Below are 18,363 nucleotides of genomic sequence, written 5' to 3'. Positions count from 1 at the left end.
ACAAACAATCTCTGTGATTTGAAAATCCAAGCAACATAGAATAATGATTGTACAGAATGAAATAAATTAAAGCATCCAGGAATTTAGAATCCTGATTTTACGGGAAAAACTTGTCATCATCAAAGATTGGAAGCAAGAAACATTTAATCAGAATAATCAGTCGTTTTGGAAATCTGGAACGTAGCAGTCTAGTAAGCTCTTTCTACTGTCCACTTAAATCAAGGAGACAGTCGATGCCATGACATCAGCTTTCGAACAGATCCCAAAATTTGTCAACGCAGCAATATCAATCAATAAAGCTCTTCAACTGGTAGCAACAAAAATATATGGGCTTACCAAAGCCACAGAGCCCTTAAAAATCCGATTTATTCAGAGTTTAGAGATACCCAATTTATAAAATTCCACCACTTATAATCAGAGAAACAATAATTTTGATAACAAAAATTCTTTTTAAAATTTTATGCATAACAGGAATCAAAAATCTATAGATCAAAATCATTCAGAAGACAGCGTAATTTTGGAAAATCTAAGTAAGTCACTCGTAAACTTCAAACGTTTAATCGACTGAAGCACTTTAAACTTTTAAGCAAAGCAACAACGGAAAAACAAGTTTAATGCTAATGATAATAATGTTAAGACGATAACTACAATTGAAATTTTTTTTATCACTGACTCCGGAGCAACATCACATCGTCAATAAAGAGTTAATTTTAACAAATTGCTAAAAATCTATTAACAAATAAATTAAAAGTGCAAATAAAAATAAATTTGTTAACATTGTTATTGATGGTCAAGGTGATTTAATTCGGAAATTAAGTCCAGATGCATAATTTGAATTGAAAAATGTGTTAGCTGCAAAGGACGTTATAAATAATGTTATCTTGCTAAGACAATTTGCTGATGCGAGGCTTGGCACATATCTAAAGAATACAAGATTAGAGTTTTTCAATAAGGAAACAGGAACAAAAAACATATCAGGAAAATATAAAAGACCAAATAAGATCATAGATTTTAAAGTAATAGATAACTAACAGAACACTTAGAGTGAAAATTATAGTATACATTTATTTGTAGCACATCTAGTCTCGTTAGACAAGATCATGGAACAATCTCAGATAGACATCATGAACCTGCAAGAGAGTCAAACTTAAGAGATCTCCAGTGACACGAGCAACCTTCAATATAATCAGTCTGAGATTGGGTGGGAGAAACAGAATGATCTTGACAATTTAAAAAAATTTTAAGTTAAAACATAATCTTAGATCAACATAAGTGCATGCTTGAAAATGATATGAAATTAGATAATACCCCGAACTTTCAGAAAAAAGTAGATAATGGCTTATTGTGGCATATTAAATTGGGGCGTACGTCCTTAAAATATTCAAAACAACTACAAAAATCAGAGGCAATATTATAAGAGCTTAAGTTCACAGATTTAGTAATAGATTGCGAAATATGAAAATTAGCTAAAGAGAAAAAATTGCCATTCACAGAAGTCAGAGCCAGAGCCTCTAAGCCTTTAGAAAAAATACATGTGGACACTATGGGTCCAATAAAACTACATTCATATCCAGGCAAAAATCGATTCATAGTTGTGGTATTAGACGACTACTCTAGATACGCCACGGCACACGCAGTAAAGAACAAAGGTCTAGCAGGAGATTGTCTAGAAAAATATCTGAAACATGTTAGGAGTCTATTAGGCAGTGACAATAAAATATGCTTTATCAGAACAGATAATAGCACGGAATTCACTGGCAAAAAAGTTTCAGAAGTCGTGAAAAGAGAAAAAACTATGGGTAAATTCTCGCCACCACATAGTCTAAAGCTAAATGTTACCTCAGAGCGTTTCAATAAGTTAATACAATGAAAAAGTAGAACAATGATGGTTGGCTCAGGGCTGCCAATCAGTATGTGGACATTAGCTACTGATGTAGCACTGCACATCTACAACAGAACTCCATACTAAAGCAAGAAGTTAGAAACTTCAATTATCCAAATTAGTAAGGCTCAGAAGGCTAATATTAATTAAATCAGACGTTTTAGAAGCTAAGCGTATGCTAAAATCCCAATAGCTAAATCCAAATTTCCAGAAAGAGCTTTAAAAGATATATTAGTAGGCTATATATTGACCAGTTAGTTGTTCTGGCTTTCTTTGACAAAGTAACTTTTAATCTCTGGAATGTTAAGTTAATTGAGAAAATTGCATACAAAACTATTAGTGGAAACATAATCAACTCAACAGAAAATAATTTAATAAAAGTTTTAAAATGTCAATCGGATTTTTAACGTGACAATCCTAATAGTTCAGAACACACTTCAGAGTCTGATCATGCAAACACTATCATCAAGGCAAAAAGAAGGCAACCAATGAAAAGAGAAGCTGATCAAAGAACTGAGAAACTAGACACTACAGTTAAGAAGCTACCAAACAGGAAAGCCAGAACCAACATACCAACTTGGTTTCATCTTAGACTGTCAGAAAAAAGTCCTGCTCTTAATGATATCAGTTGGGTATCTAACATAAACATTAAAGAGCAAGAAAACTGAAGACTAAAGGATGAAACAACTTATGTCTTTTTAGCTAAAATTAACTAAGATCTAGTGTCGTACAGAGGAGCTTTAAATTCAGACAATAAAATACATTGGCTACAAGCCATCAGAGAAAAACATGAATCTATGGAAACAAACAAAGTGTGGAAAATAGTAAATAAACCATCATTAGATAAAAATGGTGTCAAAGTACACACTATAGTCTTAAGATAGGTGGCTAAAAGAAAAGTCGGCCCAAATGAAGAGCCTATTTACAAAGCACGACTGGTTATCAGACGCTTCAAAGACAAGAGGGAGTATGAATTCAGAGAAACCTATGCCCCTGTCTCCAGACCAGTGGTAATCAGAGCAGCCATTATTAATAAATACGATCATGACGTTTATCAGATGAATGTTAAATCTGCCTTCCTTAATAGAACTAAGGAAGAAGATGTTTTTATAAATATCCCAGATGGAATAAATTGTAGTTCAGATGAGCACAAAGGCCAAAAGGCTTGTCTACTCAAAAGATCCACGTATGATCTTCGCGTAAGTTCCAAAATATGGAATAAATTTTTTACTGAGAAAATCTTAAAACTTGGTCTTGAAAAAGATAGTAATGAGCCTTGTCTCTTTACTTAGAGGAAAAATAACCAAACGGTAATACTAGTATTAAATGTTAATGGTGTCGTACTAGTTGGAAATAAAATAACTAAAATGAGTGAGATCAAGTCAAGCTTAAGTACAACATTCCAAGTAGAAGATTGGGGAGGACCCAAACATTATCTGGGCATGGACATTTTCAGTGACAGAAGTCAGAGAATTCTTAATCTCACTTAATCAGAGTCTACTTAAAAAAATTTGATAAGATTCAACATGATTGAGAGCAAACCCCCGAAAACTCCCATGGTAACGAGAAAAGTATAAAATAAGAAATTGAAAAACTAAGAGGAATATAGAGCAGAAGTAGCACAATGGACCAAAGCCCCTTATAGAGAGGCCATAGGAAGTCTCCTCTACCAAGCAGGAATGACTGAATCAGATGTATCCTTTGCAGTTAACTACTTATCCCGGCGACAGTTGGAACCTACTAAACTGGACTGGAAAAATGTTCAAAGAGTCTCTCGGTATCTCATAGGCACTCATGAAACAGGTCTAGTTTTCAGAAATAAAGATAATAATATGGATGCCATGACTGACGCTAGTTTCAGTAGACCTAGAAAACTCTATCACCACCGGGGGTTTCATCATAAAGTTGTTCCAGGATACTATACATTGAAGAAGCCATAAGCAGTCATATGTTATTCTGACTACTTGTCAAGCAGAGTATTTAGCCACGAGTCATGCATGTCAAGAACTTATCTCTTTAGACAAAGGCATTCGAATAATCATAGGCAAAATTATGTACACTGTAACAATCTGGTGTGACAATCAGTTGGCAGTCAAATGTACTAAGATGAATGGAAGTCACTAGTGAAAAAACTTTAATGACGATTTGGTAACTATTTAGAGACAACTGTCAGAAATAGAAACGACTAGCACAAAAAATTATTCAGCTGATACCCATGGAGACTTTATTAAATGTTGTCTTCAACAAGACGAAGTAAGAAAGGAATGGATAGCTTTCTCAGAAAATGAAGCAGATATTATGACTAAGCTCTTGTCTATAGAAAGTCACCGCTACCTCAGGAATAAAATATAAAATCAATAAATTAATTTCATGTAGAGTATTTAATTTGTCAGAACTAAGTTTGTGTGTATATGTGCATGTATATAAGTGTGGGTCATTCTACTGAAAATGGCATATTTCATGTCCCAGTCGATTACAAAGCCATTTGAGGAGATATTGATCTGGAAATCTTTTAAAATATTTACGGGATGCTTACTTTTGAAGGTACAACATAATTCTGACCATTAAAAAGTATTCCTTTGGTTTGAGATACACAAAAGTGGCTAAATTAGCGTTACGGACTTATGTCTCATTCAAAAATTTGTAGTTTTGATGACACCTGGAATCAAAACACAGAAATTTTAAGTTTCCTACGGTATGAAATCTCAAATAAATGAATGCAAATAATTTTTTCATGCATTTAAGACGGCCAAAGAAAATTGTATCCAAGAATTGGCTGCTGTTTGAGTTTTGGGACCAAAATCTTATAAATATATAATTTTAACAAAAAACACTCTCACAAACGAATGCGATTAATTATGGATCTTTCAATTAGGCCGTTTTGTGTTCAACAAAGGTTGCGAATGTTGCCGAAATTTTCTCTGATTTTTCCTCTCCATTAAGCCATTTCTACAGGTTTGCAAATGTTAAGATGGTGTTCCCCCAAAATAAAAAGTAAGAGACTGTAACGCTAAGAAATGTTATGTAACTTTTTAAAGCGTTCAGTTATTGACTTAAAAGGTGGCGGGTTAAGATTAAGCTGGTTTCTATACATTATAAGTGCAGTGACGAAGCTTAATGTGCGTTTGGTAGGTTACGATCTCGATTTTATAAGAACCCGTGACGCTATTTTTTTTTAAGAGCCCGTAACGCTATCCCGTAACAATACATTGTATCTTCACTGAGTTTTAGATTATCAGCTCGAATAAATTAATACATAATGTAAGGGATACAGTACATCGTGTAACACAAAAATAAAGTTCAGTTTTCGCTGTGAGTATTATCATCATGATTTTAGGATGATTTTTTGAACATGTAACGCTTCTTTTTTCGTAATGAGTCGCATTATATCTTTGTGAACTGTTTTATGATCGACTTGGATAGTGTTGTATATAACAGTAGGGACTTTATACATTGTAAAACTGCAAGGATACAGATGAAATGTGTGTGTATGTGCTCGTGCGTGCGTATGTATGTGTCTCTAACGTGAATATTTGTTTGGCACGCGTATGGGCAAAAAGTTTGCTTTAATTTTTATAGGTATACGCCTTGTAACGGAACGATGAGTGTCCTATGTGTATGCTTAGAAACTAAAGTGAAAGAGTGTTATAAAGCGTGCTTGTATAATATCATCTGCTTAGAGTAAGGGAGTATACGGGACAGTGATCTTGAATATAGCATGTGCAGCTACACATTCCAGTTGCTAAACGTCTTGTTTGGAAAAAACAGTTGGAGACGTCCAACCTAAGCTAAACCTGCTCCTTCAACACGACAGGTTTTCAAGGCCCTTCTTTCAACTGACTTAGTGCTATTATAGCAACTATTGCTATAACAGCAAGCCAGGGACAGCAAGCCTAAGGAGTTTGAATAGCCACATTGGCTGAAAATTTTATCAGCTTCCTCCTCAGTGGTTTGTCCCAACAGCATTGTCACGTAGAAGGTATTCTCCAGACCCATTCCTTTGAGTAACAGTCAGCACTTTGAGATTTAGGGAGCAACCCAAATATGAAATATTCTTTGGCAATCGTACCTTTTTTTAGCACATTTTCCATGGGCAGAGACTCCATAGGTAAAGGTCAAGAAACCCTGCGTCCAGATACCCAAGCTCCTAGATCTCCATCAACTAAGCAAAGTCAAGCGGCAGATGTTTGCCACTTACAGAACGCCAGATCCAGTTCATCAGATCACCGATCCACGGCCAGCTCTTCATCATTAAGAAAAAAAAAAAAAAACAATAAGTATCACCACTGGCCTTTTTAAGGGACATTATATATTACATTAGTTTATTCTTCTTCGATTTAACTACCATTCATCTCATCAGTCCTTTTAAGAGCCATTAAATGTGTAACAACCTTGTCAAAACTACAACTTTCATGAGCACTGCTCTTTCGGACTAATGTCTTATAGCGTATTACAATTATTTATTCACCTAGGGTCTACGTATATATAAAGCTAGCTGAATTAAAAAAAAAAAAATCAGCCATATACTGGCAGACATCAAGAGCAGAGCTGTTTGTTGAGAGTCTGGGAACCCCAGCCCTGGACGACCCTCTACACTCTGAACACTTGAACCAGAAATTTACCTTTCCTCCAAGACTAGTGCTTAGTCAACTTGGTTAATCTCATTGTCGCTTTTGAGGGAAATTGAACGTTGAACAACTTTGCTAAAATATATATCACAATCTGACATAGTTTTGGAAAATCAGCTCCTATAAGGGCTCGCAAAGATTTTAAACAATGCCTCCAAGTACAAGACGGTAAATTGGAAAAAGAAGTTCTCATTCTTTAAATGTTTATAATCTAAGGCATCAAGAAACTGATGCAGAAAGATGCAGAAAGTTTATCGAGATTAGAACAGCAGTGGTTAGGTTGACTAATAAATAGTTATTTAAATGACAGATTCATTTTCTATAATAACCTTGACATTGATTACTTGAATCTTTTGGCAATTCAAATAAGTGGAATGATTTGGAGTTGCACTTACTATGGTGGTAAAAAATGACAAGATAAAGTTTCAGGGCTTTGTTGCTCTGACGGTAAAGTATTTCTTGATCCGTTCGAAAACCCTCCTAAATTGGTAAGGTGTCAGTTGATAGACAAACAACTTCTATTAGAATACTTCTCTGATAATATCAGAAATTACAATACTTTATTTTAAATAAAATCATTTGAAGGTTAAAATGTCAGAAAAGAGAACTTTATGTCAACTTTCGAAGTTTAAGGTCAAGTGTACCTCTTAATAGGCTTACAAATTTATTCCATGTCCAAAGTGGAACAAATTTCTATTCAGTCAGATAATGCCCTAAAAAAAAATTTAATTGAATTAGTTCAAAAAATTATGCATGATTGCAATCCTCTTATAAAAATTTTTTAAATCCAAGTATGATTTTTGAACAGCTAAGTAACTTGATAACTTAAAATTAATAGTTAATGTCAACCGAGCCTCTGTTAGGAAATATCGAGGACGACACAATGCACCCAGGGTAAATAAAGTCACTAAACTAATAGTTGACGAAGAAAAATACTCAAAAAACTTTATTTTACATTATTGACATGGGCGGTTGAAACGAGTTTCTGAGCTCCTCCGATTATACGACTCCTTGCAATATCCTCTTATGTTTGTTTTCGAAGAAGATAGATATTTTATTGATATAACACTTAACAGTCTTCGAAACAAAACTTTTTTTTGCATGTGATTCTGCTCTTATAGCTTTATGTAAAAAATAGCAGCCCCCCGTCTCGGCTTCGCCCAAGACTAACGAAAAAAAACACCGTAGTGTGTTGACATGTAATGTGAAACATTTTCAGTTAGAAATTTTACACATATTCCTGATACATCTCAAAACAAAAATATTCTTATTAAAAACATATTTTTTCGGAATCCATATAGTTTATTTGGTCAAATAATAAGGTGTCAGAATTCAAAAAAATAATTATGCTGAAAAGTACCGTACGTTCTTTATGCCATAAAATAATCGGTGTCCGTAAGAAGCAGTTGATTTACAGTTTCTTCCGTGTGATTCACGAAAACAGCTATTTTTAAAAGCTGTTAAGATTTTAAACCCCCAACAAATTTATATTTGAAAAAAATTTTTTTCTCATATCTCACAACTTTATTACTAGAGCAACAAAGTCCTGGACCTTTAACCCTACATTTTTATTGCCACAAAAACACAAATACATTTTCTTCTCATTAAAAAATCTAAAGTAGGATCTTGAAAGATTTCAGGGATTGCTGTGAGGGTACAATAAAAAGCTGATCTCTCACGTATTGGACTCTTTAGTTGTCGATTTTGACGCTGCTGTTTCAATCTCGATAAATTTTTTGCGTCAGTTTCTTGACGCCTAAGTAAAATTGTATTTATTAGATACACTTGAAGTTTTTCTTTCAATTCACCCTCTTGCGACTTTTGGCATGCTTAAAATTTTTGTGACCCCTAAAAGCTGTTTTCTGTCAACTTTGTTAAGTTCTTATATATTTTTTGGAAAGGTAGTTCAACGTCCGATGGCCCTAAAAAAGACCGGTAAGCTTCTTAAGTTAACTCTTTCTTGACAACAGTTAACAGAAATTGTGACTGCCTGTATACATCAAGTTGATCTTCTCTGGCTTGCTGTTAAAGACCTAGACTGATTAGGAGAAAAATTACAAAATCCGAAGCTTCGGAGCTAGTTGTAGTGCTTTTTCCCAACGTCTCCCAGTATAACGTCGAAGACGTTGGTGTCTAAAGCACCTTTTTCATTTGCAGATTCAGTTGTTTTGGTGATCCTAGATAGGAAGATTGGTTAGTGATACTTGTCCAGTGGAGGATGTCCCGTTGGCTCAAGTTTTTTTTCCTTCACAGCTGTTGTAGGTTCACCCAGCGCAGACCTTAGAGAGGATCAGTGATTCCTGGTTGAATGCTTAGAGTCGAGAAGTCAGTATAGAATTGTCGGTCACCGGGTTTTCCAGCCTTGCGAAGAACAACTCCGCAGGTGAAGTCTGCTAGTGAATGGCTGACTTGGTTTAATAATGCCTGTCTTTAGTTAATATAGTCTTTTAGTTGATGAATTGCTTCCGAAAATGGTAATAAAAATGTATTAGTTGGCAAAATAGTTTACACTTAGGTGGATGCTAAAAAGAACCGATGAAATTCATGGTTAAGTAGGGAACGTAAATACTTATAATGGCCCTAAAAAGCGCCAGTGGTGAGACTTCCAAACTATGCTTTATTATTATTCCTGATAATGAAGAGCTGGCTACGGGTTGCTTGATTCTTACCCTGGGCGTCTCGATGTACGGAGACTGTGATAGAAGGAGAGGTACGCCGCTGACCAAAGAATATCTTGTCTTCGGGTCGTTCCCCGGATAACCAACCGCTCATTGTTGGACGGAAACATGTGGGTAAGCGAGTTGGGGACGTCCAAGCGACGACCAAGAAGGTAGCAGTCGTGGCTGCTTATGCCCCTCAGAGCTGTTTTTCCTTGCTCACATTTGTAGCCACTATTTCTCTAACTGCACCAGGTGGGATGGTGGGACTACCACACAACTCTGGAGAGTCGGTGCAGATTGTGCTCTGGCTAGATATGTCTCCTGGTATTGTGACAGAGACGGCATCGGTTGGAATTAATTTTTTTTTTGATTGCACTCGTCGAGATTCAGGGTGAATGGACATCTAGATCCCTTCCCCCTCAGAGAAGAGTGGCGTCCGTAACTGGGATACCCAGCTGCAAGATCAGAATTCTCTATAGAGATCGTTGAACTGCTGAAGGTCGACTACAGCACTATCGAGACGCTCCGGCCTATTATAACCACACTTATTTCATTATGTTGCAGGTAGCCTCGATCTTATGTCGACGCCACCTAGCGGATTTTACTGAACTAAAGTGAAAAGCTGGCGTATGTTTGCAAAACTTTGTGCTTAATTATTGCTATTATTATTTAATTTTTCAAGACAAAAACTATACTAAAACCATCTAGGAAGTATCATGAATCAGTGTGCAAAATTTCACCAAAATTGGTTCAGTAGTTTTCGCGGTTAGCGATTACAACGGTTTTAGCGACTTTGCTTTATATATATGTAAGATTTATCGTACAAATAACCTGCTTTATTATGAGAGCTTACTCAATCAGTTTGTAGTTAATACAATAGCAATAATGATTAGAGAGCATTTGTTTTACTTACGAACACATCAAAAACAACTACGTGCTGGAAATAACATTAATGCAGACGCAATAAATGATGATAATAACATTGAACCCTTTAGTATTAGACAGCTTGTAACTATACCATTATTATTCACTGGTTCACTGCGATATATGCATGAAAAAATTCAAGATGCAATGGCTTACATACGTGTGCTACAGCTTCCATGTTTATTTAACACCTTTACATGCAACCCTCAAAGGTTGGAAATAAAAAATAAAACACACAAACATTATAAATTTTGAGACAGGCATGACATTATTTCAATATTTTTTTGCTTGAAACAAAGAAAACTTATAGATGTTCTCACGAAGAAAGCAATATACGGTGGAGTATATGCTCAGATCTATGATGTCAAATGGAAAAAATAAGGCGTATCTCTCGTGCACATACTTTTATGATCTAAAACAAGAACTGAGCTGGATGAAATAGACAATATCTTTCCAGCTAAGCTACCAGATTCTCAACAAGATCCCTTGTTATTAAGTATCATTTCAAAAAATATGATTTATAGACCTTGCGGCGGATTTAATATGGCTTCAGTATTTATGGATAATTGAAAATGTACAAAAAAGTATCCTCAAAATTTTGTCAGGGAAACCCAAACTGCAGATGATGGCTACCCTACCTATCATAGAAGAGATCCTGAAGATGTAGTTCATTATTTTCTAGTTACTGTTCATAGTAAACATGTACAAATTAATAACTAATGGGTTGTACCGTACTGGGCTGTCTTATTTAAATGTTTCAATGAAATTTACGTCGATTTTTGTCATTTAGTGCAATCAATTAAATATGTTTGCAAATACATCAAGAAAAAAACTGATCGTGCTACTTTTTAAGTTAAAAATGCTTGTAAAACTGCCAACTTTGCCAATGGATGATATATTTGTTCCTCAGAAGGATTTTGGCTATTTCTTGATTTTGAGATTTCCGCGCAACATCTTACAGTGTCACATTTAGATGTCTTCCTTGAAAGATACAATCATGGACGATATTGAAACTAATAACACTAAATTAAAAAAAAGATCACCATAGTTTAACGGTTTGTTGTAATAATAAAGATATATGAAATTTATTTTAAAAAATTGAAAATATTTGTTACAGTAAAAATTTGTTTCTAAGTAGAAAAAAAAACTTCAGTTGCAACACCATCTCCCACAACTACAAAAAAAAGATCATATGAAGACATTGAATGAGATGAAGTACTGTATTTTAATATCATTTAAAAAAGTATTATATAGGTTAATTGGGTTCTGATATTGATTTTAAAAAATGTAGTTTAGATAAAGAAATGTGCAGTATAGTAAAATCTATGTATGTAATGAGAAAAAAAAAAGAAAAAAAATCATTGTATTTCATCAGCAATTGTGTCTGAATAATATTAATAAAAAGTATTTTTTAATATAGTCTAACAGATAAAAAAGTTTAAGTAGCAGTTTTTTAATGTCATGGAATGAAGAAAATCGAGTCATAGAATTACACCAAGCAGTCCTTAACTGGTCAAAATTTTGAGAAATTCATGCTTGAAGCTCGCTTTTTTAAAAATAAGGTTTATAGCAGGTATACTTAGACTAATGATTTGCAACTCGAATCAAAAGTATCAGGTATTATTAGTACACACGTGTTGTAGGTTATAATTTCATTTTTTTCAATGCTGTCGTGAACAATATAGATAACCACAAAAAATTTTAAGACATTTTGTTTATAATTAATCGAGTTGTCGTATTTTTGTAGGATAGCGTATGTTTTATTTTGTGACAGTGGAGCCAACCCTCGAGGTTTTCTGAGCAAATTAGAGCTCCAAAAAGCAGATTAGTATCCCTACTTGGTGGAACCTCCTTAATAAAAAACAGTCAATTTTCACGTCTTCATTCCATATAAAGATTAATTTACGTTATCCTGTTACACATAAAGCATTTTTTAAGTAAAAATTCTTGAACTGCTATCCCTGAACAACTTTATCTTTGAAAAAATTAGTTATAAAAATATTAAAAACAATAAAAACTGCAAAAATGATGAAATTGTTGCTTAATATTTATTTCAAACGATTTACTTTAAAACCAATCTTATTCTTACTATAAAAAGTAATACATTTGAAAATATAAATGTTTATGCAACAAATAATTTGAATGATATAACTTTAGGAAACAAAAAAAACCGTTATATCAGTGACACGAGTAGTTTGTGTATTCATCGTAAGGCTAAACATTTTGAACAGTAGAGTGTGACATTAATTAATTATTTAAATACTAGTTGTTATCACGCTTAAGTATGTATGATAACTTTTTCATAGTTTGCTGTAAAATTAAAACACCTTTTTTAAGAAGACTCTTGAGAAATCTACAGCCTTTTTTTGAAACATTCGTCGATAAAGTAGTTGATTATGCTCTGCTCTATTCAATGCTAAGGTAAGTAATTCCTACAGATGACAACCAGATACATATTATTTTAAAATACAAGGAAACATTTATTAAACAATAAACACTAGTTTAAAACCGTAGATTGGTCAACATCCTTCTCACGGTCCGTTATTTATCTACAATTTTTAAAAAGTAACACAATTTCGTAACATAAACGTCAAGTTAATTATGAATTCATCAAAATATTAAATCGAATAATGAGATATTATAATGCGTTTGTAAAGTTGAATATTCTGATAAGTAAAGAAATCCAAAAGTTAGAATCAAAAATTAGAAGCAACTGAGTATGAAATCTTAGTAAAGGATCATTACTTTCATTTATTCTGTCAATGACGAAAATACAATGTAACAAGTTGGTAGAATGGTAATTCTTTTATTAAGTTGCATAGGCCCACCTCACAGCATGATACAAAATATCAAAACTCAGGGGAACTACTGTAAATCAGATTAATTTATTATGATGACATGTGATCCTAATTGATTAGGGATAAAAGATATTTTAATGAAAAATCATTTATTTTGGTAAGTAGCAAGTAACGTATACTTTATTAAATCTAATACCTGTGGTGTACCACACGTGCATACTGCTTGTACACTTAATAGAAATAATGAAGTTACGACTTTCGAGCAAGTTAACATATGTATACTACCGGCAATTCCCGATCTAACTAATAATTATATGTGATACGGCTTAGTAATAAGAAACATGATCCATGACCTACGGAGGTTTTCTAAGATAAAAGTGTAATAGACGATGATAATTACTCCATTTATTAGTAGAAGGCATAATGGAAAAACTTACTAATGTTCTAGTGGTTATTTTGTAGATTATCGTCATGTTGTTTCTCATAATCTGTAACTGTTACTCAAATTTTATTGCCATACGAATGTTAAAATAGTTTTACGAATCTAACCTGTTGAATATTTAGTAAAATTTTTTTGAAAGGTCATAATACAGCTGCAGTAACTATTTCGGATAATCCTGATGCACCTATGCAAATGACAAATAATGTTCTGTCAGTTGGGGATCATAATTAAATAAAAATGTGTACGAAGTAAAGTTTTCTCAGTTTTATTAAAGCGTTGTGACATAAATTAAGTGTATTCTTTAACAACAACAAAAATATTATCGTTTTATTACTGATACAACAAAATCAATAAATAATATTAACACATATGAATCTAGAAGAACCAATAAACATGATTAAATTAATCAATTAACTATATTTTTAAGATATTTTACTTGTAATGCCTAAGATTGATCTTGAAAACACAACAAATAAGTTCAAATCTTTAAATACAATATTTGTAAACCTAAAGAAAGGAATGGAAAAAAATTTGATTGTAGGAGCGAAGAAAAAAGCTATTTAATTGTATTGGTCGTACTTACTCTGTTAATCCAATTGCTAATTTAGATGCATTAAGAGTTTTTTGTTTTTGCTTACTATTATTGATTGTTAAAGGTGCCACAAGTTTAGATAACTTAAAAACTGTCAATGGCATTGACTGTTATACATTTGTTGAAGCATGTACAGCCTTACACCGTATACAAGATGATGTTACGTTGGCGTGATGGTTTATTTTTAAGTCTAAAGCTTGTGCTGAACTAGTCGGAACCCACACTGGGCACGTAAGAGTGACGTGGGACTAGAAGGTAGTTGAATTGACAAAATAGAGTATTTGCGAAAGGGAACACGGTTGTTGTGCAGTATCCCGATGCACTCACTCACGGTGCAAATAAGGTTTGTTGAAGTCACCTGAAGTAGCGTGTCGAATAAGTGGTCATTCGTGAACTAGAAACTTCCAATACCGTTACGAGCAAAGGTACTGTTTCTAGGGGTCAGATAAGAGAGCCGATAAAGGTTTTACTAGCAACCTAACTAGAATAAACCAATGTCACCACGAGTAATGGTATTTGTTTTAGTTTTTATGCACAGTTTAAAGAGATTATTTCATACCTAAAGTTCCACAGATACTTTTATAGTACCACGCAATGTTAAGTTATGAACCGGGCCGAAAAAAGGTAAAAACGGGAAGAAGAAATAATGAAAATTTGTGATAAAAACAATAACATTTATTTTTTTAAGTATAAAATAGGAGTACATGGCGAACCAGTCCAAAAAAAGGCAGTCAACGTCAGATTTGAATTGTACCACGATCGTAGAAAACTGAGTGAAGGTAGAGGTGGACTCTAACTATTAACTAATTTTTTCAGGAAATCCAGGCCTTTTTAAAAGTAGTAGCGGACCTCAGTCACTCGCTGGTTTGATAAAAATGCAGGAAAACTTGCCGGGGGAGAATCTCACAATAATGTCAATAGCCAAAAATCTAATTGGCTAGAACTGATCTAGTGAGGCCACTCAGGAATTTGCACTTTCCATATCTGGCTCACTCTCCTCCTTGCGTCAAGATAAAGGAAGGTGATATCCCTGCTTATGCCGTTTCTCTTCCTTTTATATTAGAGGTTGACAGGATTTCAGTATGACTTAATATTATTATAAAAACAAAATAATATTACTACTTTCTAGTACTAAACACAGTTGAATTGTTTAACTAAACTCGTTGCAAAAAGAGCAGTGAAAATTGCTTAACAATTTAATTAATGCTCAGGTAAATAAACGATCGGTGTGTTACGATTTTTCAATTTATATTACTACTTAAACTCCAAAAATGGTAGCCGCTGCCATAGAAACTTATAATTATAGTATTTGTGGTAGTAGTTATAATGATAATTATAATAGTAATAATAATAATCACAATAGTAATTTTAATTATAATAATAATAATAATAATAGTATTAATAATAATAATAAGAAGAAGAATTTCGGTTGTCAGGATGATGATGAACATAATAGTACTTTGCTTGTCGCAAGCTCACATAATTAGATTTACTGGTAGTTTGAATGATCATTATAATGTACCAAAAATAATACGGAATTTAAGTTGAACTTTAGTCAACATGTTTTTGCTGCTAGTCGCTAAAGAGAGAGTCAGCTTGTGATACCCTGAGGAATAGGAAATTCCATTACCCCTATTAAAGGTGGGCATATAGGCTCTTTCTCTCTCTCTCTCTCTCGACATCTCCAAGTCAAGAAAAGGAAAAGGACTAACTTTTCCGTTTTCCTTTACATTTGAAAAAAGTATTAGCAATTAACTAAATAACAAATAAGACTATGGCAGTATGCTTATAAGATTATTAATGTGATGCAAAAAAAATACTCAGTAAATCATGAGCTTGCGAGCTTGAGCGGTAAAAATTTAGTAATCCTTTGAAAGTTAATAAAGATGTTTACCAGGCTTCTCGTAGTTTATATGCTATGCGGTTTCTTGCTAGTAGTAAAGTGTGTACTGTTTGTTTCTAACTATGTGTGACAACTCTGGCTTTAACTATTATTTTCGCTCATTTATATGTATTAGTTCTAAACTATTTCAATATTCAACCTTATGTTATTATATCGTAATTCAAAATGATGTTCGCATTAAATTTTACCCTTAAGTTAAACTGTTATTTGTTAAACTTTTGCATTTACAGTTGTTGAAAAATGTTTTGGTTTTCATTTCTGGTCAGCATAGGCCAGCGTGCATGTACATGAATCATCATTGTGCTGCAGGTACGATGAACTTGCAGGTGATTCACCTCTTTTAAGATGCACGTTGGTCCTCTCTTAAAATACTTTAAAAATAACTACTCAAGTTGGTAGATTCTTTTTAATCTATGACTATTTATTGGCAAACATTTTTCCAGGGTGCCTCAAAGTACGGAAAAAATAATGAGGGACCCTGTGGTGAGAGAAAAACACTAATCAAAACCTTCACCAGGAATATTTATGCATGTCATCGTAAGAAAAATTTTCATTTTTGTGTATACATGGGGCTCTACCTTCCCCTATCACCTTTCTCCTAAAACTGGTGTAAGGGTTTTTGAAAAAAGTCCTGGAAGCAGTTCACTGAGCACCTGTTTGGAGAAAAGTGGTACATATGTTGTGCACTACTCTTTCGTTGGATGTGATAAAATGGCATAAGGTGGGTCAGTTTTAAAGTAGGTATCGTGAATTTAGGGAGTGGTTTGGTTCTTTTTGGGCATGTATTCTAGTACGTAAGTTTGGTACTGCATGTCAGCGTCTTTTTTTGGTTTATGGTTTCTATTTCTTCGGTGATTTGGATGATCTTGTCTTACAAAAAGCAACATTTTAGTAAGTGTTTTTCAGACTGCACCATGCATACGCACTAATCACCTGTAAATTTGGTATAGTAGATAACTAAAGATTAGTTCTTTTGCTATAGCTTTGATTATGTGAAGAGTTAGATAGATAGCTACAAATACTGCACTAGCATTACCAAAAGCAGTCAGTTTTCCCCATACGTGCTTCCAGGTATTATTAGCTAATTCCTTCAGTGATGCTTTATTGAGAAGCCTGAAAATAGAGCTTCAATGGTTAATTGCTCGTTGCCGGTGCAAATTTCAGGCGATATCATTAAGAAGTGTCAGCTGCTCGATTGGAAGCATTATTTGATCTCTTAGCCTCTCAAGATCACTGGGGGTGTCTATGCTACTTGTGGCTAAGTTTGATGGCCCAGCATATTGACAAGTGGTCTTTGTCATCGGCTTGAAAGCTATAGGTGTTTTTACTTCTGTTAGCATGTCTAATACTTGATACCATCTGCTGTTTATCTTGTTTAAGGTAATATAGAATTGCATGCGTTTCTTGTCTCACATTTTTTGAGAACTGGCGTTTTAGGTTTCAGAAACATGGTGGTATCGTTGCTTTTTACTGGTAGCTCAGCATCACAGTTTTTTTCTTTCACTAGAGTCACTTCCATGGGTATACACTAGATGATTTAAATGGCTTCTCCAGTGACAGTAGGTATAAAGCTAAGCCCTTTTATGTGACAGTAGGTATAAAGCTAATGGTGTAGGCGAGCCAGTGAGGGGATTTATTAGCTACGGTGAGAACGTTATTTAATGTTATATGTTTAACTCTCCAGCACTGTACCCTCATATCATGGTACAACGATTTCACCTGTAATTTGACATGTCTCTGAGCATCAACGGATGTCGAATTCATATATGCAAAGAGATTTATATTTTTAGGATCTTGGGATCCTTTAGCTACAAAAGTATGTCCATTTCGCGTCTCAAAGACAAGGAGCTTAGGGTTTTCGGTCCAAATTAAGCTGTAACCGCAGATTTGGTCCATCTTTTCCTTTGCTAAAGTGAACGCTGTATCCTCCTATCTAAAAGAGTAGATGACATCCCCTTGTTGATCGGTAGGGTCTTTGGTACAATCAGATAGTACTCTAAAAAGAACGTCGTATATCTCAAAGTTGCAGTTAGTTTGAGAAAAGACGTTCCAGTAGGTACTACTCCTGTACTGATCTATACTTCGGCTAAATTAGAAGCGTGTACCAGAATTAGTATAATTTCATCTACAATCAAGTGGACTCTAGCATAATACTCTTGGATCTCTACTTGAAGCGTGCCTTGTGCTGTAACGTTGCTCCAAGAGCTGTAGCGATCTGCATCATTGGCTCATTTGCAACCTGCATTGGGCATAAGTAATCTTGCAAAGGTGACTAGAGTACTTGTAGTTTTCTTAATCCTGACTTCTTGCAGAACTAGCAGGTCCTTTCTTATTCATAAAGTTTGCATCTCCATTATCCACTTCAGAACTATAAGAATGCATACCACAATGACGAATGTGACGTTGAGTTACCACTTTACATTGTACGATGTGCGTCTGAACATAATGGTTGACTTGTAACAGCTGCATGTAATGCTTTGTGCACTTAACTGTATCCCTCGGAATATCACCAGGATCGACTTCTAATCATTATA

The 18,363-nt window shown here is 34.2% G+C and overlaps 1 protein-coding gene across 1 annotated transcript in view; it reads right to left on the bottom strand.

Moving 5' to 3' along the window:
- LOC106641329 (uncharacterized) overlaps positions 1 to 18,074 on the bottom strand; it is a 232,788-nt gene extending 214,714 nt beyond the window's left edge. The window contains exons 1-2 of the mRNA XM_089591752.1: positions 17,998 to 18,074; positions 3,470 to 3,565 (exon numbers count right to left, since the gene is read on the bottom strand). Of these exons, the coding sequence (XP_089447878.1) occupies positions 3,470 to 3,565; positions 17,998 to 18,074 (173 nt within the window). The remainder of the gene's footprint in view (positions 1 to 3,469; positions 3,566 to 17,997) is intronic.
- Positions 18,075 to 18,363: the final 289 nt, after the last annotated feature.

This window comes from Copidosoma floridanum, unplaced genomic scaffold (assembly GCF_036245765.1).
Source record: "Copidosoma floridanum isolate Cflo_tuat_1 unplaced genomic scaffold, Cflo_Japanese_pri ptg000013l, whole genome shotgun sequence".
Classification (NCBI taxonomy): Eukaryota; Metazoa; Arthropoda; class Insecta; order Hymenoptera; family Encyrtidae; genus Copidosoma; species Copidosoma floridanum.
Note: the sequence above shows the minus strand (reverse complement) of the source record. Positions and strands in the feature narration are given on the sequence as shown.